The sequence below is a fragment of the Folsomia candida genome, unplaced genomic scaffold (genome assembly GCF_002217175.1).
Source record: "Folsomia candida strain VU population unplaced genomic scaffold, ASM221717v1 Fcan01_Sc012, whole genome shotgun sequence".
Taxonomy (NCBI): domain Eukaryota; kingdom Metazoa; phylum Arthropoda; class Collembola; order Entomobryomorpha; family Isotomidae; genus Folsomia; species Folsomia candida.
In genome coordinates this window covers 3654683-3678921 of record NW_019091204.1, presented here as the reverse complement: position 1 = coordinate 3678921, position 24239 = coordinate 3654683, and the positions used below count along the sequence as shown (strand labels likewise).

The 24239-nt window shown below is 35.0% G+C and overlaps 5 protein-coding genes across 7 annotated transcripts; 2 read left to right on the top strand and 3 right to left on the bottom strand.

Annotated features, from left to right (window-relative positions):
- Positions 1 to 912: 912 nt before the first annotated feature.
- LOC110855291 (chromobox protein homolog 5) lies at positions 913 to 2942 on the bottom strand. The gene is made up of 4 exons (XM_022103711.2): positions 2781 to 2942; positions 2161 to 2460; positions 1523 to 1738; positions 913 to 1137 (listed from the first exon to the last, which is right to left on the bottom strand). The coding sequence occupies exons 2-4, from the start codon at positions 2442 to 2444 to the stop codon at positions 1008 to 1010; spliced, it is 630 nt and encodes a 209-aa protein (XP_021959403.1). The 5' UTR covers positions 2445 to 2460; positions 2781 to 2942; the 3' UTR covers positions 913 to 1007.
- Positions 2943 to 3972: 1030 nt separating this feature from the next.
- Positions 3973 to 5488, bottom strand: LOC110855364 (chromobox protein homolog 3). The gene is made up of 3 exons (XM_022103794.2): positions 5020 to 5488; positions 4643 to 4779; positions 3973 to 4236 (listed from the first exon to the last, which is right to left on the bottom strand). The coding sequence occupies exons 2-3, from the start codon at positions 4759 to 4761 to the stop codon at positions 4125 to 4127; spliced, it is 231 nt and encodes a 76-aa protein (XP_021959486.1). The 5' UTR covers positions 4762 to 4779; positions 5020 to 5488; the 3' UTR covers positions 3973 to 4124.
- Positions 5489 to 5723: 235 nt separating this feature from the next.
- LOC110855279 lies at positions 5724 to 13998 on the bottom strand. The gene is made up of 9 exons (XM_022103698.2): positions 13777 to 13998; positions 13020 to 13298; positions 12878 to 12966; positions 9407 to 9543; positions 9230 to 9323; positions 8410 to 8766; positions 7860 to 8004; positions 7375 to 7505; positions 5724 to 6880 (listed from the first exon to the last, which is right to left on the bottom strand). The coding sequence occupies exons 1-9, from the start codon at positions 13856 to 13858 to the stop codon at positions 6545 to 6547; spliced, it is 1650 nt and encodes a 549-aa protein (XP_021959390.1). The 5' UTR covers positions 13859 to 13998; the 3' UTR covers positions 5724 to 6544.
- A 788-nt stretch (positions 13999 to 14786) lies between these two features.
- LOC110855442 lies at positions 14787 to 17079 on the top strand. Of its 3 annotated transcripts, none has more exons than XM_035856138.1 (5): positions 14787 to 14919; positions 15027 to 15270; positions 15855 to 15939; positions 16251 to 16582; positions 16704 to 17079. In XM_035856138.1, exons 2-5 carry the CDS (start codon positions 15160 to 15162, stop codon positions 16968 to 16970), a joined length of 795 nt encoding a protein of 264 aa, XP_035712031.1. In that variant the 5' UTR covers positions 14787 to 14919; positions 15027 to 15159; the 3' UTR covers positions 16971 to 17079. The 3 variants fall into 3 exon arrangements, with proteins under 3 accessions (XP_035712031.1, XP_035712030.1, XP_021959545.2); XM_035856137.1 differs by having other exon boundaries at positions 14987 to 15270; XM_022103853.2 differs by having other exon boundaries at positions 14987 to 15270; positions 16251 to 16546; positions 16704 to 17078.
- Positions 17080 to 18693: 1614 nt separating this feature from the next.
- LOC110855327 (transcription factor mef2A) lies at positions 18694 to 20105 on the top strand. The gene is made up of 2 exons (XM_022103755.2): positions 18694 to 18826; positions 19102 to 20105. Exons 1-2 carry the CDS (start codon positions 18812 to 18814, stop codon positions 20026 to 20028), a joined length of 942 nt encoding a protein of 313 aa, XP_021959447.1. The 5' UTR covers positions 18694 to 18811; the 3' UTR covers positions 20029 to 20105.
- The last annotated feature ends 4134 nt before the right edge of the window (positions 20106 to 24239 follow it).

The following is a 24239-nucleotide window of genomic DNA, read 5'->3' as shown; positions in this document are numbered from 1 at the left end:
GAATACTTGACACGCCGTCAGGTTCCCGCTCAACCCATGTCTCGCGTTACCCCTCCAAGCACTACGGCTTTTTTTCAGTGTTTTTGTAATTTTATTAAGGCGGAATAGCATGCTGGCTGATGCGGGGTTTTTTGTTTGAATTGTTGTCTCAACTTTCCCTTCCTCCATGTATTCAAATGGCGATTTTGAAAAATGTTCACCGCCTTTCGTTTTTAACAATATGAAGATATTAATGCACCTAAAAATCGGTAATTTTTAGGCTTACATAGTTAGGAGATAAAAATTTTGATTTTTTCCTTCAACAAGAAGATAAATATAAAATAGATGAAAAATAATCAATAAAATTTAAATATTTCCTCATTGAAGAAAAAAATCAAAATTTTTATCTCCTAACTATGTAAGCCTAAAAATTACCGATTTTTAGGTGCATTAATATCTTCATATTGTTAAAAACGAAAGGCGGTGAACATTTTTCAAAATCGCCATTTGAATACATGGAGGAAGGGAAAGCTGAGACACAACAATTCAAACAAAAAACACGTGATACAATGCCAGGTTAAGCCTACGCCTAGATGACTCGTTGCCGCTTTAATCTCACTCTGCCCTTATGCAATATCTTTAAATGTAATTTCTAAAATTGTCGATTCCATGAGTTTTGAGATAAATGCTACTTTTAATTGTAATTTAATCTAATTTTTGGTACTATAAACAAGTCGATTTGGAAAAAAATTAACCAATTGGTTTGCTATTTTTTCACAATAAATTTCCTCAAAAATGACCGCTAATTTATCTTAAAAAATAAAAAAAATCAGGCATTCGCAGTTTAAACTCCGGAATAAATTTTAAATTAGTAAACGTGTAAAGATAACTATTAGCAAAATATTTGTAAATAACTAAAGCATACCAAAATCATAAAGTTATTTCAAGAAATTTATTTGAAACAATCGAAAAGTGGAATAAATCAACACAAAAAAGAAATTAATAATTTTTCAGAAAGGAAACGAATTCTATTCTGCTCCATTGTCGGACGGCTTCTTCTTCTTCTTGGCCGCCTCCTTTTCCTTCCATTCGGCCTCGAACGCTTCCATCAGTTCGGAACAGCCCAAATTCGCCGCTGGCTCCCAAGTGTTGTCGTCCCTGCGAGATTAAATAGTAGCACGTTAATTAATTAATTTAATTAACTGATTTACATAATTCTTATTGTCGGAATTTAATACGAATTAAATATTAAGGGTATTCACGATTCCGTGGTATCTTTCGTGTCGTAAAATAAATAAATTTTTATTTTCGAAATAAAACTTTGTTAATAATTCGAATGTTTGATATTTGAAGTTTGAGTTGAAATAAATAGGTTGTGCTGATTTTTTAACAAAAAATTGCTTGCAAAAATATTTAAAAAGTCGACTCACGTCAAAAGTGTGTAAACTTACTGACAAATCTGCCACAACGTGGTTACAAACTTTGATGTGAAATCCCTCAGTGAATACCCTCAATAATAAATAAATAACTGAACAGAACTCACTCTTCGTAGTCCTTCCACTTGCAAAGATATTGAATTTTGCCGTGGACAATTCGCTTGTCGAGAATTTTCTCTACGACGAATTTCTCCCCTTCGTCCGCGTTAGATGCGTTCTTCTTCTCCGCGGCCTTCTTCGCATTCCGGTCCGCCTCGAATGCTTCAATCAGCTCAGGGCGATCGACGTTTAAATTCTCCAATGGCACCCAACTGTCATGCTCACTACGACATTAAATAGCACAATTAGTTAACTGTTTATATAGTTTAATTATGTCGGACTCGATTGACTTATCAAAATTCGTAAAAATTGATTCATTTGTAATCATTTCTCTTTAACTTGGGGAATTTATTTACAAATTCTGGACGACAAATTTGTAGAGCCAATTAAAAAGTATACATTCAAGAATTTCACAAATTTTTAAAGAGGTCTAAAGTTTAAGACATTTTCAGAAAAATTGGAACTTGTTGAAACTAGCTTTAAAAAAACACGAAATACTACTAATCAATTTACTGACCACAAATTTGTGGTCCAGAATTTTAAAATACATTCCCAGAGCTAAACAGAAATGATTAAAAATGTACTTATTCTGACCATTGGCTTACCCAAATTTCGTACAAAATAAAAGAAAAATAAGGTTACTCACTGGCCTCGGGTTTTCCACGTGACGAGAAATTCCGTCCGGCCGGCGACAATTCGTGAGTCGAGAATCTTCTCCACGACGTAATGTTCCGAAGTCCCGTCTCCAGAACCCGTCGCCTCCGATTGTGCAGAAGTCGACTCCTCGTTGCCCTTCGGTTCGGAAGTCCCGTCTCCCACGCCCCCTTGGGAAGCCTCGGCAATCAATTCCTCCCGTTCTTCGGAGATCTCATCCCCACTTCCCTTGACCTCCGCCAGGTCACCTTTCACGTCAGACGGGTCACGAGCCATTTTCAATTCTTATTGTCTATTTAATTAATAATAAGCAAAACCAATAATTAAATACAAATACTATTCAATTCAAAAATCAATCTCCCAAGAAATCATTATTTTTAAGTTTGTAATTGGTCAAATCCTCAATCCCGTCCCCCCACTATTAGAGCAAAATTATCTCTTAATTATACTTTTGACTTCAATTCAACGATTAAAATCAATTGTATTAGTAATTACTACAGCAATTAAATGTATCTTCTATTATTTCCATCAAACTTTTAACTTACCGAGGAATGAAAATGATTAAAAAACGGAAAACTGCTTAAAATTCGACTTTAACTTGCAATTACTTACGTTCTTAATTGATGAGTGGAAGAAGAAGAAGACAAATTAATGCTTAGCAATTTGCCACGGGAACAATTAACTTTAAATTTTTTCACAAACAAAAAAAGTCTGACCAAGTGCGAAGAATGCCTTTTCTTGAGTGACGAACTTTCATTCGAGCGGGCAGACGAGAAGAAAGAAGAACGCCACGATGACGGTGCAGATTTTAGACGAACAATGAACACGCCACCACGCTCCCGCTTAACCCCCGTCTTTCGCTACCCCTCCAAACATGCCTCCGTGTCAACAGTGGGTATCTCTCCGCCCCAAAAAACACACCGGGAATTCAAATCATCGTCTCATTTTTATCTCATGAAAATGGCTTTTTCATTAGATTTTTAAGCAAAAAAGTAAATTTAATAGTCCTATTAAATTGTTCCAGTCATCAATTAAGAACGTAAGTAATTGCAAGTTATAATCGAATTTTAAGCAGGTTTCCATTTTTTTAATCATTTTCATTCCTCGGTAAGTTAAAAGTTTGGTGGAAATAATAAATTTAATTTAATTGCTAGAGTAATGAATACATATTGATTTTGATTGTTGAATTCAAGTCAAAAGTATAATTGGAAGATACTTTTGCTCTAATACTTGAGAGAATTGGGGATTTGACTAATTATTTAATTACAAATTAACGATTTCTTCAAGAAATTTTCTTGGCTGGATTGATTTTTGAATTGAATCCTGATTGTTAATCAACTAATTGGGAGACGAACTAAATTTTAAACAAAATTTACCCTCGTTATCATCAATATTAATTATGGCTAAGGTAATTTTTCAGAGGATTTTGCAGGAAAAACTTAATTTCGGTTACAATGTTGAAATAAATTTCTTGAGATCAGTTGGTGATTTTTTGTAGCGTACCTTATTTATTCTGCTCGAGCTTTACTTTATTCAACCATTTATAATTAGACAAATGCCGTATTTTTATTTTTATTTCGGGAAAATGGATTTTCGTTGGGAGCCGTTCATGCATAATTTTGTAAGGGCCGTCCATAAATTACGTAACGCAAAAATCGCGATTTTCTAGACCCCCTTTTAACATGTGTAACATGGGCACGATATCATTGGAATCTTGGACCCTTCCCCCCCTCTACCGTGACATGATTTATGGACGATCCTTAATTTGTAGCAAATGAAAGAAACCAAAAATTAAAAGCATCGATCACGCGTTAGACGAAGAAATTTATTTTAATGACATTATATGCAATATTATAATCGAAAATGTGAATCCAATCAGCATCAAAGGTTGTTTTAGTTGATACAAAAAATAATAGTAATTTTGGGTCGGTCACAAAATCTACTGAGGTCCTCCGTTCATTTACGCCGCGGCCGCGGACCATTCAGCCTCGGATTTCCTGCAGCCTCGAATGCTTCAATCAGTTCGTAGCAGTCCAGATTCTCCATCGGTTCCCAAGTGTTATCCTCACTGCGACATTAAATAAATAGCACATTTATTATTTAGGATAGTAACTTAATTAATTCATATCATCCATCGAGTTTGATATAAAATTAGTAACAAGGGTATTCATTATTCTTTCGTATCGTGAAATAAGTTACGAAGGTTACGAGATTTTGTCAAATTTTGTAGTATAAAAGTTGATTTTTACGAAGGTTCTGCATAATTTCTTTCTAAAGGGGCCGTCCATAAATTACGTAACCAAAAATCACAATTTTCTAGAACCCCTCCCCCCCCTTTAAAAGGCGTAACATAGGGACGATATCTTTGGAGCCTTAGACCCCACTTCTCCTGTTGCGTTACGTAATTCTTGGACGGCCCCTCATGAAACCAAGAAATACTGAATACCCCGAAATAATAGCTGTAAAGTACTCACTCTGTATAGCCGAACCACTTCAAAAGATATTCCGGCTTGCCGTGGACAATTCGCTTGTCGAGAATCTTCTCCACAATGAAAACGTCCACCTCCTCGGCGTCATATGGGATACGAGCCATTTTCAACTCTTGAATTACCTGTTTAACAATAAAACCAATAATTAAATCAGAATATGATTCAATTAAAAAATCAGTCCTCCAAGAAATCCTTAAATCTCAGTTTTATAATTAGTCAAATCCTCCCAAGCATTATAGTAAAATTAAACTTTTGGCTTGAACTCAAGAACCAAAATTATTTGAAATTGATGAATTGTATTACTCCAGAAACTAAATATCTATTCCTTCAAATTTAAAATTTCAATCATACCTTGAACTTACCGAATAACAGGGAGAAAACTGCTTAAAATTCGTCTCTGACTTGTAGCAATGAATTTACTTGCGTCCTTAATTGGTGATTGGAAAAATAACAGCAATTTCCAAAGAGAAAAATTAACTTTAAATTTTAACGGAGGACAAGAAAAGTATGATCCGAAAGGAAGCAGAACGTTTTCTTGAGTGACGAACTTTCAAGCCGGCAGACGAGTAGAAAGAGAAGGCCACGCCACCAGCATAGCAGTAGCGTCTCCCCGCTTGAACAACACCCAATCTAAAAATAGATTTTGGCAGGAAGCCAAACTCTACTACGCACCACACCTAAACAGAATTTGGGAATCTCGAATCGGGCTCAAGGACATCGAATCTAACATCTCTCCCAATATTGATATTAATAGATTATTTTAGTAAGTAGTAAGCTCGTACAAATATGTATGAATAAATGGAGTTTTCTAGCAACAGAAAATATGTGTGCGATTGAAACGTTTGTGAAACGTTCCTAAATTATGTTTCACAACTGGTGATTTCACGGCCACATCTAAGAGCACGGTAATCTCACATGACCAATTGTGAAACATAGTTTACAGGGGGGTGGGGGTTTAAAAAATCGCATTTTAGCCTTACATAATTTAATATCGTCCCCTTATTCATGTCGAGTCTCACTAACATAAATGCAGTTGCAAAGTCATAACGATTTAAACAATACTTTGTAATGTTTTGAACAAGATTTTTTATGCAAGTTATTTAAAACATTGATAAAACTACATAGTTTTCATTTAGGAAGCTTACAAAACTACATTGTTGCAGACGAGACATTACTTTACTTGGTAATTAAAAACGTTGTTACCTAAATACATTTCCACTCTTTATGCAAATTCATTTTTTGCTCTGATTTTGTAAAATTTCTACATGCTAAAAAAACATTACGTACAAAAGATTAAAATACATATGAACTACGTAAATACAACTGCATAAAAGTATATTTTAGTAAATATAAAATTTCTGAAATTATAAATTGGTTTTTGATTTTAAACAATTTTTAAAATGTTACTATTTTTTGTAACTAATTTTGTACAGCTAACCCAGTGAGATTTTTGGGCAGAAATTTCTACACTCTTACAAATCCAGTATTAGAATACCACAAAGCGGTATTGATCAGTATGGTGTAGTAATACTTGTTAGCTTGGTATCAAAATGTCACCAAATATCAGTAGAAATTTTTTTACCGACCGGTATAATTTTAATACCAAGCGGTAGCAAGTTTATTTAGTACCGACAAATTAATACGTGCCGGACTATACCAGATTTCTACACTCTTAGGAAACTGATATTAGATCATTACCTCTACCGGCATGGTAATATCTAAAAATTTACCACTCATAAAAAAATTTCTACCATTCCGGTGGGAAATTACTACCAAATCAATACCAGTATTAATTATAAGTATGTATATACCTCTACCGGAATTTTACCTCGGAATATAATTTTAATACCGAGCGGTAACACCGGTAAATCAATAACTACCTAACTCCTACTCTGTCCCCATGTAACCGGAAAGCTGGGCGAAAACTTCTTTAACTTTTCTCGGTAAATTGGTCGTGGTAACGTCCAACTGGTAAATGTAGACTTGGATAAACTTCCAAAGTCCGACTAGATTCTTGTCGTACTCGGCCGCGAAAACGTAGTGCGTCTTGAACAGGGTGTCGATCGCTTCGGTGGACGTGGTCGCCTCGATCGGAATCATGGTGCGATCCGAGATGATGAAATAGGAGGAAATCGTGGACGTCGAGGTGCCCATGCAGACCAGGTTGGGCTGCGTTTTTTCAGCCTTCCACGTGTCCAGGATGGAATGATATGGCGTTCCGGTCTGGAAAAAGGGAGAGAAATTTTAGTTTGATTGACTTCGCGTGGCCCGAGTCAAGTTGGAAATTGACTCAAATTTAAATTTCCAACATAATTTTAATTAATTAATCAATTTGAGAATCGAAGTAATTAAATATATGTAGATTCGGGACAACTTCGCATGGCCCTAGTCAAGTTTCATCACTTTAGTTTAAATTAATTGTCTTACTCTGTATGTAGAAATTTATAACCCGGCATTTTGTGACCCAGATCAAATTTTGCTTCTTTTTTGACAAACTTATTTTACTATAGGCAATACATATTTGCCAAATTTTAGCTTTAAGGAGTATGACCATTTTCAAAATGCACAGTTATATAATTTGACAATTTGAGTCTTGTAACAATAATTTGAACCCGTATTTTCAGTTTGGTGGTAGACGGACAGACAGAAAGTTCTGCTGGGTACGTAATCTTTTTAAAAAATCGTCCAGTTAAATAGTAATTAAAATTATTCCTTACAGGATAAAATGTGACGACGAGGTCACGCGCGTCCTCAATTTTTGCGCGGCCACCTTTCCCCTTCCCCTGCGCCGCGGGGGGAATGAATTGCAGCAAAGTTAACAAGGCAAGAATTGACTCGTCCCATTTATCTGGATAAACAAAGGGTAAGATTGAAACATTGTTCATTGTTAGATTAATTATTGGGGGTATTCACGTCAACTTTGTAAAATTGGTACATATACGTCGCTTCAGAACCTTACAATGGTTTCGAAGAGACAACAAATCAGAATCCTATATTTTTTGCGAAATATGCGACACAAGAGCATTATCGACGTAAACTATTTTTCGCAAACTCAAGAAAATTTACATTTTTCCTCGCATTTTCAGTTGATGTAAATATTTTCATGTAAAATAAGCCGTTCTCAACACGGATTTCTCAAGATGCCAAAATTATTAGGCGATATTTTGCAGTGACGTGAATACCCCCATCAAGAAATACGAACCAGCTTCTGTCGCAAAAAATTTGGCCATTGCGGGCGTCTGTTTTATTTGCTTGACATGATCGAGTAATCGCTTAGCGAACTTTGGCCAAATTTGAAGGAATTTGTGCGATGCGTCTTGAAACAGTAGGGAAAATTCGAAATTGACCTAGAAAAAGGGTTCAGAAATGTTTAACATGTATATTTTTTAATTAATTAAGGTTTGGCTCGATTAAAGAAAAATGTAGAACTGTTTTTTTTTGCAATGTAAATTTCCAATTTTTAATCGTGTAGTTTCCTAAAAACATTTGAACTACCAGTTCCTAAAAAAGCTTTGAATAAATCTGCTGTTTTTCTTTAAAAAATTGAATTTAAAAAGTGCCTCTTGTAAAAAAAAGTTTCGAATTTCCTAAAATTTTCTGGTTTTCACTGTCTAGCAAAGAAAACTAAAAAAATTGAATTTAAAAAAATTACGATGTAAAAAGCAGCTTCGCATTTCATAAAATTGTCTGCTTTTTTACTTTAATTTTTTTGAAATCGAACCAAACATGTCTTCAGAAATGTTATCCCTCACCAGAAAATTGCAGTGTTTAAATTTAGGATATAATTTGAGAATGGCGTCATTATTCGTGCGTCGCAGATGGTTTCTATGCGCCAAAGTTTCCGACATGAGTTTCTTGATTTCTAAAAATCCTGTCTGAGGACAGGCCGCATTTAATTGTTGAATAAGGGGTTGAAAATCCGTGGTGGGCATGGGTGGCAGCTCTTCGACTACTTTGGCTGGTTTTTTAGCTTTTGGGCCCCCAGAATCCACGATGGACCTTTTTCTCGGGGGTTCCGCAGTTCTATTGTTAGATTTCATACTTTTATGAATATTCCGAAGTTTGGCTTGAATCAGGCCGGATCGGTTGACCTCGTCGTATAAAATATCCTGAAAAAGGAGAAAAACAAATTTATTAAAGGGTATCAATTATAAGAAATGTATAAAAAACAAGGTTCAGCTTTTAGAGACAGGAGATTCCGGAAATCTTTGGTTATTATTATAAGTTCCTGACGTGAGCAGGTTTACAAAAATTTTTAAATTGTAAGTTTATACAACTTACGGATTTTACAATGTTACCAAGCAATACATGAATTGCCTTATAGATAGATTTCCTAAAAATTCTGCATTTTAGTTTTAAAATCTTAATTTTCTTAAAATTCCTAATCAGGTAATCAATAAAGGAATGAAGCGAGAAAAACAATTGTTGTACGTACTGAATTTCTCGCATTTTTATGAAAACAAAAAAAGAAAACATTTTCGTCATGCAAATTCCGTAATTTTTTCAACAAATTCTCCCCAAGTACGAGACACGATTTTCGAACGTCCAATCCCTAAAAATTCAATATCTCACAATTCCATCCGGTGTTCCAGGATAACGCCATGCCGGAATGATTTCTACGATCGCCATGGCAAATAACTTTTGTTCTCGGGAGGAAGGAGAATCCCTAAACATATTTAATTATTAGTTTAATTACTGAAAAAAACTTGATAAACAGTATCTCAATTATAGTAATTATTAATTAAATACCCCTTAATTTGGACCAATTTACCGACAAACTCTTTAATGAGTGTGGATGCGGTGGCCGCCTCGACGTAATTCTTGGCATTTACGTCGCACACGAGATCGCTGAGTTGCTGACTTGACTCGATGTGCCACATCAAGACCTAAAATTAATAAAAAAATAATGATTCACACATTCACACGGTGTTTTGTAGCATGATTTAAGTTTCTAAAATGTATGTAAAAAGGCCTTTGTCAACTTTAACTGATTCTTTTCCGGAACATTTTTGTAAATTGGTTTGGAGCATAAATTTTACCGAATTTAGGATATTTACAAAAAATACAAAGTAGTGTTAAGAAAACAATTAACACAGTTTACGATATTTAAAATTTAAAAAAAACTGTAAATTAATTTTAAGCAAAAAATTTACAGAGTTTACAAAATATTTATGGCAAACTACAAATCCGTGTTAAACAAGTTTTACAGGATTGGCGATGTCACAAAAACTGCAGTGGGTTAAAATATAAATTATATTTTTTTTAATGTATCCATGAATATTATGTCATTGAAATTTCCAAAAATTCAAACAACGTTGTAGTATCTCTGTTTTCTTTTTTCAAACTAATTTATGCCTGATGATGATCCGCTGTAAGCGATCGAAAGCTCGCAATAATCAATAAAATCAAGTCAAAATGTCCTCAAATAGTACCGTCCAAACCAATTTAAATAATACTCGAGGATGGAAGTTATTAAACAACAAACTACAAAAGCTCAACGGTGGGGCTATAATAAAGAAAGTTAGAAAACTGGAAAGGATGTACAAACAACAAGCTCAAACACAAAATAATACGGTGTTTCTACATAAATGCAGGAAATTCGATGTAATACCAAAAGGATTACAACTTAACTGCATACAACAACAATATGGAAAAAACAAGATGCTTCAACGACTCCAAGAAGAAACGGAAAGGAAACTTATGAAAACAACACTCAGGATAAATTATCAACATTTGAATAATCTTGACAATGAGATCAAAACTTTGAGAAGTGAAATACGGCAAGAAGCACCACATTATTGGAATTGGATATGCAAATTACTCAAGGACTCAACAGTAAGCTATTCCTGTCAGATCAAACAAAAACATATCCAAAAATTCACTAATCTCATGAACAAAAAAATTGCGACTTTACCTGTCCCCGCACGTCAAGAGGAGGAGACACTGAAGAAAACAATTCATAATTTTTCTTCTCATCCTCTATCAAATGACGAAGAAAAATTACTTCAACTCGGACTAAACTACTCTCTCCCAGTGAAAGACTTACGTATCCCACTAATAGATTCAGCAGCAGCCATAGAACTAAAAATGAACTATGATTTAGAATTAACAGATCAAACAAAGGATCAAGTTCGAGACGGCATCACCCAAATCATGAAGTCCCATATTAATAAGAAAAACTACCTCAACAAATGGGACAACTGGATACAAACGTCAATTAAATCATTAACAAATTCACAAAACATATGCATATGTAAAGCAGATAAGGGGAATTCGGTAGTAATAATGGATAAAGCAGATTACCAACAAAAAATGGAAAATATAATTCAAGAGGGCCCGTATAATGAATTAATAGCTGATCCCACCCAAGATTTTCCAAAGGAAATTGAGACGAGATGCAAAAAATTACTAGAAGAGGAGAAAATCACAAAAATGGAATATGACAAACTAAACATAAAAAATACGAGAGCACCAATCTTATACGGAGCACCAAAGGTTCACAAAGAGAATGTACCTTTACGCCCAATAGTTGACTTCCGACAATCTCCAACATACCAAGTAGCTTCTTATCTATCAAATATTTTGAAGAAATTGAGCAATAATCACGTTTACACCATCAAGAATTCTGCAGAATTTATTTCCGAAATAAAAAACCTGAAAATTCGACCAGGGGACACAAAGGTGTCACTTGATGTGGTGTCACTATTTACAAAGGTACCCATAGAAGAAAGTTTGCATTACATCAAAAAACTTCTAAACGAAAAAATGATGGATCTTGGACCAAATTGACAAATGAAGATATTATGGACCTAATAGAAATATGCCTCTCATCGACGTATTTCAAATATGACGGAAAATTCTACCACCAAACAGAGGGAACAGCCATGGGTTCACCCATCTCAGCAATTGTAGCAGAACTCTATCTGCAAAGCTTAGAACACAAACTAGTCACCAGGAACAAGTTCATCATCTTTTGGAGGAGATACGTTGACGACATTTTTGCAATTATTAGAAAAAGAAAATTGGAAGCTGTCCTCAATCAAATCAATGGATTTCACCATGCCATAAAATTCACAGTAGAAAAAGAAGAAAATGGCAAAATAGCATTTCTAGACGTGATGCTCTACGAAAAACCAGACCGAAGCTTAGGCCATCACATTTTCAGAAAAGCAACACACACCAATAAATACTTAAATTTCCATTCCTTCCACCCACCTGCACACAAAATTGGAGTAGTTGATACGCTGCTGACAAGAGCGTTCAAACTCTCAGACAAAGATCATCTCAACAATGAAATAGAATACACCATCAAAATACTCACAAAGAATGACTACCCAGAATCTATGATTCGATACCGCTTGAAGAAAGTCAAACGAAAAATTAACGCAGGACAAAACCAAGACACCAAACAACTAGAAAAACGGATTATTTTACCTTGGGCAGGAAACGTCACAACCAAAATTGCACGATATTTACAAAGAAAATTAGAAGTAGAAATTGGCTATTATCCTGGACCTAAGCTATTCACAATGATATGCAATACAAAAGAAAAAATCAAGAAAACTCAATGCGGCGTGTACTCCATCAAATGCAATGACTGTCCTGCCAAATACATAGGGGAAACCGAAAGAGACTTCAAAACAAGAATATCTGAACATGAAAATGCCATTAGAAATGAAGCAACAACAATTTCACCCGTTGCGAAACATATGATTGAACAAAATCATCAACTAGACCCCAATTCCCACAAACTCATACTTAAGGAACCCAGGAAATTTTACAGAAAATTCAAGGAAGGATTATTCATCAGAAACATAAAAAAAGAAGAACGGATGAATATATCAAAAGGAATGCCCATAAACTCTATCTGGTCCACAACACTAATTAATTTTTTAATGTATCCATGAATATTATGTCATTGAAATTTCCAAAAATTCAAACAACGTTGTAGTATCTGTTTTCTTTTTTTCAAACTAATTTATGCCTGATGATGATCCGCTGTAAGCGATCGAAAGCTCGCAATAATCAATAAAATCAAGTCAAAATGTCCTCAAATAGTACCGTCCAAACCAATTTAAATAAATTTTAGAGTTCACATAAAAAACTGCATGAATCTCTGGTATAAAAATTATGATAAATTCCGAGTTTTTTATATAAAACTAATAAATTGAATTATTTAAAATGCAGTTTTAATTATAATAATAATAATTAATCACTGACTTGTTTGTAATTATCCATCTCGTCCGCGTTGTAGGGTCCGAGTAGACTAAGATTATTTGCTGCACTAGTCCCAGGGGAGCAATTGTTGCCTAGTTAATTAATTAACAATTAATTAAAGTTAACTGCTTAAATAGAATCTCACCATAAATGATGGAAGGGCCCGAATTAATTAGCGGATCCTGTCCGACTGCGAGGTCATCTTCATCCCCGTCGTCGTCATCGTCGTCGTCATCATCGTCACGGGTGACGATTTCTACCTTGACGTCCCCCTCGTCTCCCGCGACGTTGTTGTCCCAATGGGGGAGGAGTGACTGGTTGGGTCGAGGGTCAAAGTTCAGGTTGCTGGAATCTACTTCCACCACCATTTTCACTTTGGTGGGATTGGCGGCTTTGAATTTTTGGAATTCTTTGTAATCTGAACCTGAAAAGTGAAGAGAAATATTGCAACCAATTTCAAATGTAGTAAATTATTAATTCGATTTAATAATTAGTAAATTTGGGGTAGTAAATTTACGAAATGTGGTATTTTGACGTATTTAATTGACCTTTAATGAGCAAAAATTAATAACAAAATAAAATAAGATCAGATAAAACTTTTACAAAGTTTACAAATATTTACAACGAAATGTGCAAATTGCCTTGCAAATTATTTTATCTTGCAAATTTTTGCTAAAATGAAGAGCTTCTCTTTTAGTAAAAGTTTGTCAATAACAGCATTTTGCAAAATTACGGATTTTATAAAGTTACACGAAAAATACTGCGTGAATTGTCTCATTGATTATTTATAGTTTGGATTCTTTATTAAGAACTTTGCGAGCCAGTTTTAGAATTCAGGAATGAAATGGATTTAAAAATGTATTTATCCCGGAAATAAATAAAATAATAATAAATATTTTTACCAAATTTGAGTTCGATAAACTCTTGTAAAACATTAAGTTGTTGGTATAACTTGTTGACACGTTGGCTAACTTGTGTGTCCATCTTGACACCCTAAATTAGAATTTAGTTAATTGCTAAATTGCAATTATTTCAAAAAATTTCAAAATTTTGAGAAATGAGATACGAGCAGCAGATGATTTTTGTGTTGTGGTTTCTTTTTTCCTTGACGGCCGGGCCGGGCCTGCTCCGTGCAATCCGAGACTTTCCCGAGCTTTTAATGGGGCGGGGGACGTGCATGCAGGATGTGGAAAAACGTCAAATATTTTTCCAGTAATGGCCTGTCACCCATAAGAGTGATAATATTTCTGTGTTCCCAAGTTCCAATATGTTTATCATTTTGCGATAAGCGTAACATAATTTATGAACGTCCCATTTAAACTTGAAATGCATGCAGACACAAAATATGCTGATTTTTGCATGGAAATTAAATTACTCTGAAAATGTTCTTACCGACAACAATAACGCCCATTTTTTTTATCCATCACATCTTCACCTTAATTATTGAAACTGTTACATATTTGTTTAATATTTATAAGGCGACGTTGGATATGAATGTTCATATGCATAAAACCGCAAAATATTTAAGAACGAAAATTTATCTTAAAAATCCTCAAAATATGACCATGCAGGAAATGAGTGTTTTTTTTTATTTATTTTTGGCTCGTGTAAGACTATTTTTAATAAAAAAGTTCTAGCATAACTTAATTCATTCGCAATGAATCTACTAAGACAAAAGTTAGTGCAAATTTCTCACAATGGCCCATTACATATTATAAGAAAACTGCATGAAACTATCAGTTTCTGGTAATTTGGTATACAAATCTTAGAATTTTACCAAAAGCCATAAAATGAACCAAAAACACGAAATATTATTTTATGTATGTATGCCGTACTTCAGTACTTTCTCCGGGAATGTATGTACCTACCCGAACTAAACCGGACGTGCATATCTATGCTTTCACCACTGTAGAACAAAACATCTGCGAGACAACCAGTACGTCATAATCGTACTACGACATAAAAAAAATGCGTACGTGCTACAAAACATATTTTGAACTCTATTTTAAGGTTTAAAAACATCTCAATTCGGTAAATACAGAGAGGTGAGTTGGATCGCAATTTTTTAAGATTCGATCCATCCAAATCTGATTCACTCAAAAAAAATTTCAGATCGGATCTATTAAAATCCAATTCAACTTAAATTCTCCAGATCCATCCGGGTCGGGTTATCTGCCATGGATTACCAAAAAAATGGATATCCATTTTACCTCTATAGCAAATACAGGAACAAATAATTTACTCTTTTAATCACCAACAAACGAAAGAATTAGTTGCCTGCAAAAATGGCTTCCCAAAATACTTCTTTAATTAATCTCAACAACTCTGCCGGCTCGAGGACTCAAAGTAAATTTAAATACTCAAAGTGGTACAAGATTATTGTGAAATTGGAAATGGTAAGTATTTACATACTTATGTGTTTCTGAATAACTTGCATACGTAAAGATTAAACGAACTAGGGATAAATGGCTTGGGACACATGGCTATTTAGGCATAATTTCGTTCTTCCAGTTAAACAACTTCGTCTAAACATATATAATGAAAGATACATACATATTTCAACTTTTAGAATGCAATTTTAAAGTAAACCCAGTACATAAAATCAAAAAAAAATCAAATAAAACCGACCAACATTGTAAACTCATTGAATAAGTTTTCTTCCACTTATGTGCACGCCTAAACGAACCTGCTTTAATGCATGTAAATACGGTCACGTGTTCACCTCGTCTACAAAAGCTATTCCTAGTAGAAAGTGCTCCCCATTCGCAAAGGATGGAACTTTCACAGAATTAATACTTTTGAGCCTCAAATTTTCCCGTCAGCAAAATTGGGAAAATTTGGTATTGACAGTGGCGTAGTTTCTCAGAATTCTCAATTTCTGTGGAAGTTGAATCCTCTGCGATTGAAGAGTACCTACAGACATACATACTTAAATATGTTTTATGAATACTTTTAACAAGATTATTCATAATTTTTTCAGGTATTCGCCTTCATACATATCATGGCTGGAATAAGTGCATTCAAAGATAATGACAAATCCAATAAAAAGTTAATTAAACGAATAGGTTTGATTTCCATTATTTCTTGCACTGACGATACTAGAGGTGAGTCGGGTCACGGATTAACCCTGTCGAACCCACTAACCTTGTCGGCTTCGGGCAGGTTGCGACTAGCCGAGTAAGGTGGGTTGGGTTCAGAAATTAGCCTGGTAAAGCGGATCCGGTCCAAAAATTAGCCGGGTAAAGTGGATCGGGCCCCAAAATTAGCCTGGTCGGGTTTTCAAAAAGTTCGACCCGACTCATCTCTACACTTTACAATAATTGAGTTTGCTCCTTACTAAAATTTTATTTCATCCATATAATATGTGTTTATATAGAACAGGAATACGCCGATTTACCCAATATCACTCATATCAACATAACTATGGTAGGTGGTTCAATTCTCATGGTCCCAATTAGCAAAGACTTCGACCCCTTAGGATACAGATCGTCGACGACCGGAGATATTATCCCTGGTCGCGACTTTCTCCGGAAGTTACGTGGTCTGCCATGCTCACAACAGATCCCAACGTGCGTTATGTACGTTATGGTTGGAATTTACATATGCCTGACTGCATCAAGCATACCTGCTGGATATTTCGTGCTCACCAGAGCACTCAATCTTGTACCTGAAGTAAATAAGTATTTGCTCATAATTTATGTAACAGAGGTGAGAAAAGTACTTTGTAAAAATGCATGTCGTATTTTGACAATTTTTTTCTCACCTCTGATATTCAATCTACAAATAATACAAAAAGTTAACGGTACACACTTTATTTCACATTTTACAGGAATCAAATCATACTCAACTCCGTGATGCGGCATATTCATGCCTTTTATTTGGAACTATTTACCTTCTAACCTTGCTATCTTGTGCATCTCTGTTCGGTATGGATTACATGTTTCCTACGACGCCAAGCAAAGTTCCATGGGCAAAACCTATACCGTTCTATCTGGTTGGAATTTTTGTCGGATTTCACCTTGCCTATGAGGCAGGGATACATTACAAGAAACTGGCCAAGAATGATATTGAACTTACCAATTTAAGGGTGGATTAAAGAATGAATTTGTTCATGGGGGATAGAATTGTTCATAAGAATATATGTAAATGAACGTTGGAAGTAATTTGCCCTGTAATAAATAATAATTCAAATACGTTAATAATTTTTGCATCGGAGGTGGAGCATAAATTTGCATAATTAATAGACAGAAACTACTACTGTAGTCACATAATTTTGACATGTATTTTTTTTCTTACTCCTACTACTGAATTATCGGAAAAAATTGTCACAATTTTGACGACAATGTAACACCACTTTTGCATGATAAGGGAGGGAGGGGGGTGGGAAATTAATCCGTAATAATCCAAGTTATAAAAAAAAACTAAAACTAAAAATAGAAATTATTAGTAAACTTGCAAATTATTCAACAATGGACCTGTTTCTTTTTAATTTGTTGATGTAAAAATAACTCTTTGACGGTCTAGCGGACAAACGGAATATGCAATATAATCAAATGCTACGCCTGCTGTCATAAAATTGGTGTGATTTTTATTTTACGTACCGTTTTATGAAATAATTCCGTTTCAATAAAAATAAGGGTTTTTACAGCGTTAAAAAACTGTTAAAGAGTTACGTCATTTGTGACATTTGTAAATTGTGTGATAAATAATTATGTTTCGTTTTTTACGCATTTTACACAGTTATAACTATATACATATGTATGTATCTATGTAGTAAAGTGTCTTTAGAGTAAATATTTATGACATTCACGCCATCGTGACATCAGACTTGTTTTGAAGGTTGCGTCAACCGTGGATGAAATGACGGGAGTCATGACAAGCAGGGTTACCAAAAACACAGTGTTTTTTTTAAAGAAATCTGATTTTATTCAGTGTTTTTGTAATAGTGAGAAATGTCGTTTATTTAATTCATAGAATTATTTAGTCTATGAAATATAAAATTCTACATTTTTTTTACAAAGGTCTAAGCAAAAATTGTACAATGTGTAGGGTGACAAATATTCGTCAAATTGTGTACATTCTATTTGACAATATTCTTCATGCTGCATTAACTTTGAAAGTTCAATCTTCCAATTTTGTGTACAATCAAACTTTAAAAAAAGACCTAAAGCCATCAAATTTACAAAATTTGTGATCAAAATATTTTTTTAAAAATCAAATTGTTGAAACAAAAACACGCCTTGTTAGGCACCCTGTTGCCCCGTTATTAAACACATCTGTACTTACGTTGCGTTGCACTGCTATCGTGCACGGAACGAGGAATAAGTATGCTGCTTACCTATGTACATACTCGAGGTTTTTATTAATTAAATTAAGCCATAATTTTCTTGACCCACTTAACCAAGCTTGACTCAAAAGCAGAAAACATTTAAGCATCTAAACTTGAGAATACCCACACACATAGAAATGTGCAATCTTTGTAAAATGTACAGATCAAGATACAAAGGTCGCCGTTAAAAAGTGAAGTTAGATGATAATCTAATAATAAGTGCATATGCAATTTATGTATTTTTATTATGCGGTAGTATGTAATTTTGGGGGGTCATGCGTAAAGCACGTGTTCAATTTAAAACAATGTATGATACGGTCCAAGACGTTTTACATATTCTTCCAATTAATACGCCACGTGGTTAAAGGGTTATAAATAATTTATAAAAGTACAAAAAAATTGTGACATCCTTTATGCACGGTCCCGGTCATGAGATGCATGCACAAATTTATGTCTTTGTACTTATCTCTTCCTGCCTAAAATTGCAGAATCTGTTTACAACTTATCCTTCCTTTTTCATCACTTCTGCTTTTGTTTGGCTGAAGAGACCATTGCGAATTTGGGAGTTAATTAATAATCCAGTTAAATTCTGCCTCAAAATATTTATCATGGAAGTCGGCTTGGTAAATAAAATTTGAAATTTTGTGAATTTGAAAAATTAAAAATTGAACAAAATTTGAGACATTTAACGTCAGTCTTTGTAAATTCGTAACTACGTAAATTTATGAAATTTACGAACATCTTTAAAGAAATTTTTGTTTACGACCTTATAAAAACCTAATAAGTACATGTTTTTTGTTTGTAAACTGATCATCGTAAACTTACGTGGTTACGAAGGTTGACGTGAAGTGCCTCGTTGTGTCGTTACGTATAATTTAAAAATATTATAAATTTTCAGAAATTTATCCTTTTCATAAATCTCCTCTCAATTTCGACCCCGCAAGAAGTGCAGATTCAAGATCGGCCCGATTATCATGAAAATTTCATCCCGCCCGATTTCCTGGCACAATTTCCCACCCCGCTGGAACAAGTGAGGCAACAACTTGGGAATGGCAATAATGGCAACAATTTTGTGCAGGAGGGTGTCGGACAAAATGAATTTGGGCAACAAGTCGTAAATAATTTTGTTCAACCAAATCCCGGGTTCGGAAATAATAATGGTAATAATTTTGTGCAACCGAATGCCGGACAAAATTCGGGGCAAGGATTCAGAGTAGCAAACGGAGGAAATCTGAATAATTTAATTCAAGGCGTCCAGGGGAATAATGGGGGACAAAATTTCGGGGTTTCCGGAGGGAATAATTTCGTACAACCGAATCCTGGGCAATTTTCGGGGCAAGGATTCAGACCTGAAGGAGCCAACGGAGTGAATCAGGATAATAATTTAGTTCAAAGCCTCCCGGTAAAAACTGAAAGGCAAAATTTCGCAGTTTCCGGAAATTCCGAAACACCACCACGCCAAAATTTCGGCGAACCCGGAAATGAAAACAATAATTTTGTCCCGGGCGAAAATCAAGTGCCCGGATTTCAGCAAAACAGCGGTGAGCCAGACATTTATGATTTCTCCAACTTCAAAGGTGCCGACCTGCCGACCCTACCGCCACTTCATATCCCCCCGAAAACTCCGGTCGGATCGCCCCCACCGCAACAAAGCCCGCTCGGAGATTATTTCCAATTCAGAAGACAACAACAACCCGTCGGATCCAATTCGGGGAGTAACTTTACCCTCCCGGGTATTCTGAATGGGGTTGTCGGTTTCTTAAACAGGCTTAATGTCGGGTTGACGAATTTAAACAAAAATATTTTAGCGAATAATCAAGCTTAAAATAAGTAGGCAGATTTTTGCACTTGTTTAATAAGTTAATTATTTTAAGAGAACATGTAAATTAAATTAATTATATATCCACATAGTTTGCATGATAACTAAATTACGTAAATAAATATATAGGAAATAAAAAAAAACTTTGGAATGAAAGACCTACAAAAATTTTACAAAAAACAGAAAAAATTTAAAAAAAAATGTAATCTATGGTTCGGTAGTTGCAAGTTTACATAATTATTCATGCTCCTTAAAACTAACCATTCTCATTTTGCATTTAATAACCTATTTCTGCACTCTTAAGAATAGTGTTACCCTTTTGAAAAGTAAATGCATTCTAAATTTCATATTAAGTAAATTATACTAAATCCGAACTTGCTTTCTTGATAAAGAGTAAAGTGTAGTCTGGATTTCGCATAATGTGCTTAATTCAAAGTGCATTCACTTTTCAAAATAGTAAAATCATTTTTAAAAGTGTAGAGTTGGTGTTCGACACTAATTAATCAGAGACTGGCGGATTAAAGATATCGGGATTAAGGATTGAGATTGAGGATTAAGGATTAATTTTAAAATTGTGGGATTAAGGATTGGGATTAGGGATTGAATTCAATCTGGGATTGGGATTTATTCAGGAATAAATTTTGGGTAGTTTTCTGGGATTGGGAATTAATTTAGTCCTGGATTAATTGTTTGCATTAAATTTCATTATGCCGGATTTTTAAATTAATTAAATGAATCTGAACTTCGGACCAAGAAATATTTTGAACATTTCACATGCAAAATTAGATCGTTTAGGAATACAATTTTTAAATGGCAATTGAATATTTTTTGCACTAAAAATTATATACGGGAAAAATGCTAATTTTACTCTAGGTACTATTTTTAAATGAAAACTTTGACCAGAATTTGAGCAGAGCACTCACATTGCTCACACCAATGTTGAAAATTGTGCATTGAGGATACCACGTTATGAGTAGTTTTGCAAAATGATGTGCAGTATTTTTAAATATGTGATAAAAATGAACGAAATGCAATCAATTCTTGAAAAGGGAGCGATCTTAAGAGAAGTTAGCTTTTCGATTTTTCATTCATTGCAAATTTAATCCCATTTTAATCCCATTCTAATCCCACTTTAGAATTAAACTTGGCATAGAGGGATTGGGGATTAGGGATTAAGGATTAAAATTCTAGAACTTGGGATTAAAGATTGAGATTGAGGATTAATTAATCCCCAATCCTAATCTCAATCCCCAATCCTTAATCCGGGATTGACCAGTCTCTGTAATTAATTCACGATTCAATTCCAATTGACATGTTTATTTTCGTCAAGTTAATTAGAAATTTCACTTGTAAAAACATAATTTTTTAGAGTGTGTAAAAATGTGGCATGATTTAATCCGAAGAGATACCCATGTATCTCTATGATACCCATGATACCCATGTATGCATCTCCCATTGGTCTCCTCCTTCGGTAACGTATGAAATTGTGCGTCATTTGAGACGCAGTGGTACGGTCGCACAGTCTTTACGGTTTAGACACCATTTATTCGTGGTGGACCAAACTACTTTTGTCGGTGCGGTTTAGGCCGGTTTGAAACCGGTTTTGATTTTTGGAGACACTCTTTACTCGTGGTGGGCCACACTACTTTTGTCGGTGCGGTTTTGGCTGGGTTGAACCCGGTTTTGATTTTTGGAGGTACTCCTAACTCGTGGGTGAACCAGACCAATCCTTTTGGTTCGGTTTAAGCCAGTTTCAAACTGATTTACCTTCAGGTTGTGTCGCACACGATCGCACGAGGTCGCACAAATGTGCAGGTGTACCCGGTAGAGCCAATATATATTTATTGTCCGCAGTTCCTACCTGGTATTTATACTAAAATTCCCGCATTCGTGCCAGAGTGTGACCACTTGCAGTAAATTGGAGGTACAAATAGCTTAACATTTCATGCTTAATTTTGCATGGTTTCTTGTACATTGTGTCAATTTAATTTATTACCATCTTTCTAAACAGATTCTACATACATAACTTGAAGAAATATGGAACGTCAAGATCAAACCTCATCTAGACCACGAAAGGGTGACAAACATGGCGCTGGTAGTATCGAAAACGTTGGCCCTAACAAAAAACCAGGGTCCTCGCCCCGATCAGAAAATCTTCCCGAAAGTCCAGGGCCAGCAAACCTTGGCGCGAACTCACCTTTACAGATCTTGCACCACGTTGTCAAAGAGTTGGGGTACCGGAAACGGAGAGATGTCATGAACGAATTAAGGGCAGAGATTGATCTTTTGAAGGCTCGGCACTTGGAGCTTGAAGCGTCTGTGCAGATCAGTCAAAGGAAAATCGACGCACAAAGGGGACTAATCGCAATGCTTGAGCGCCAAGAATCGTTTTAAAAGTATCAAGAAGAGCGCATTGATGTTCGTCAAGGACTCGGATGCGAGGTTTCAGACATTCCATTGTTGACGGAGGTTGTATGCATGATTCCCGAGTTTACTCTGGAGGGAATTGCTGCAGTGAAAAACCAAATGAAGAAGGATGAGAAGGCAATGGCGAAAATGGCTGACGAGGCCAATTTCCAAGAGGACAATAATGCAGGCGAGACGGACACGACTGACGAGGCCAATGTCCAAAAGAGGGCAACACAATAGAAAAATGATCAAAATGACCCCCTTACTGTCGACAACGAATAACATAAAGGACAGAAACAACAATATTCACACGTTTATAAATATAATATATACATTACCTATGTTTATCTAGATATTTAAATGAGTTTTTCAAATGGTAAAGCTTCATTTCTTATTATGTAATCCATTTCTATTTAGCGATTATAGAATTTTTGGGTATGGTGCATAATTTTGTGTTCCGTTTGCTAGTAAACCGAGTTGCATAAAGTATATCAATGGGTTATTTATTAACAATGTAATGTACTCCTGTAGTTACTATATGTTCAACATGATGAATGAATTTCTTTGTTATTTCCATGCAATAAATACATTTTTTATTGTTAATGTAACATTAAAATTATTGTATTTTTTTATTTAATTCGCATTAGCAAATTTTAAACATTTTTCATTTTTCATGTGCCCGATAAAACAAGCCGTCATGAACGCGCATAAAGAAGTAACTTCCGTCTCACTTCACTCCTACAACCCCCATCATATCATGAGAATACTTGATTTCACTTAGGAGGGGAGCTTGCGAGGTTGATAATAACAGATATTGGTGCCCTTTGGATATGTGGTAGGGACCCATGAGTGTACTAAAACCCTGAAGTAGTTTGACTCCATGGCCACATTTGCGCCCGCCACACCCACTCAAAAATGTCCAAAAAACGCTTTCACCCCAGTTTTCACTCACTCAAATCCACGCCAAAAATCCAATTTTACTCGGATTTTGAAATTTCTTTCACCATTATACTCCCAGATAGTTGCTTTCTTCAATCCAATATCAAACTCAATTTTTTCGAAATTTTTAGTATTTTTAAAATTTAAAATTCTGAATGAGCATTGTTGTAGTCATCAACAAAACAAATTATGTTTGCGAAATAATCATCAATAAAGTTGAGTTTGATATTGGATTGAAGAAAGCAACTATCTGGGAGTATAATGGTGAAAGAAATTTCAAAATCCGAGTAAAATTGGATTTTTGACGTGGATTTGAGTGAGTGAAAACTCGAGTGAAAGCGTTTTTTGGGCATTTTTGAGTGGGTGTGGCGGGCGCAAATGTGGCCATGGAGTCAAACTACTTCAGGGTTTTAGTACACTCATGGGTCCCTACCACATATCCAAAGGGCATCGAGATCTGTTATTATCAACCTCGCAAGCTCCCCTCCTTAATTTCATGTATACATATTTAGATTCAATTTTAGTAAAAATCTCATTTTGCCCCAGACGGATAGACCGACAGACTATTTTTTTATTAGACTAATTTTGTCAAAATCTGCGAGCATACATTGGGAGACCGTAAGTCAGACAACAACCGCATTGTATTCATACCTGTTAACTTTCATTGAAGTGATTAATTAAGGTAGAAAATGAATTTCCAGTGATTTGAAAGAAAACGAGTGAAAAATTCAATCATTTCAGATGAGTGACTGTGAATGAAAGGATTTCTAACTGCTTTCATTTTTCACCCTATACTTAATACATGGGGCGAGGCGAAGTAAGAAATGAAGTCAAATGAAATGAGGGTGAAAGAAATTGACCGAAGGTGA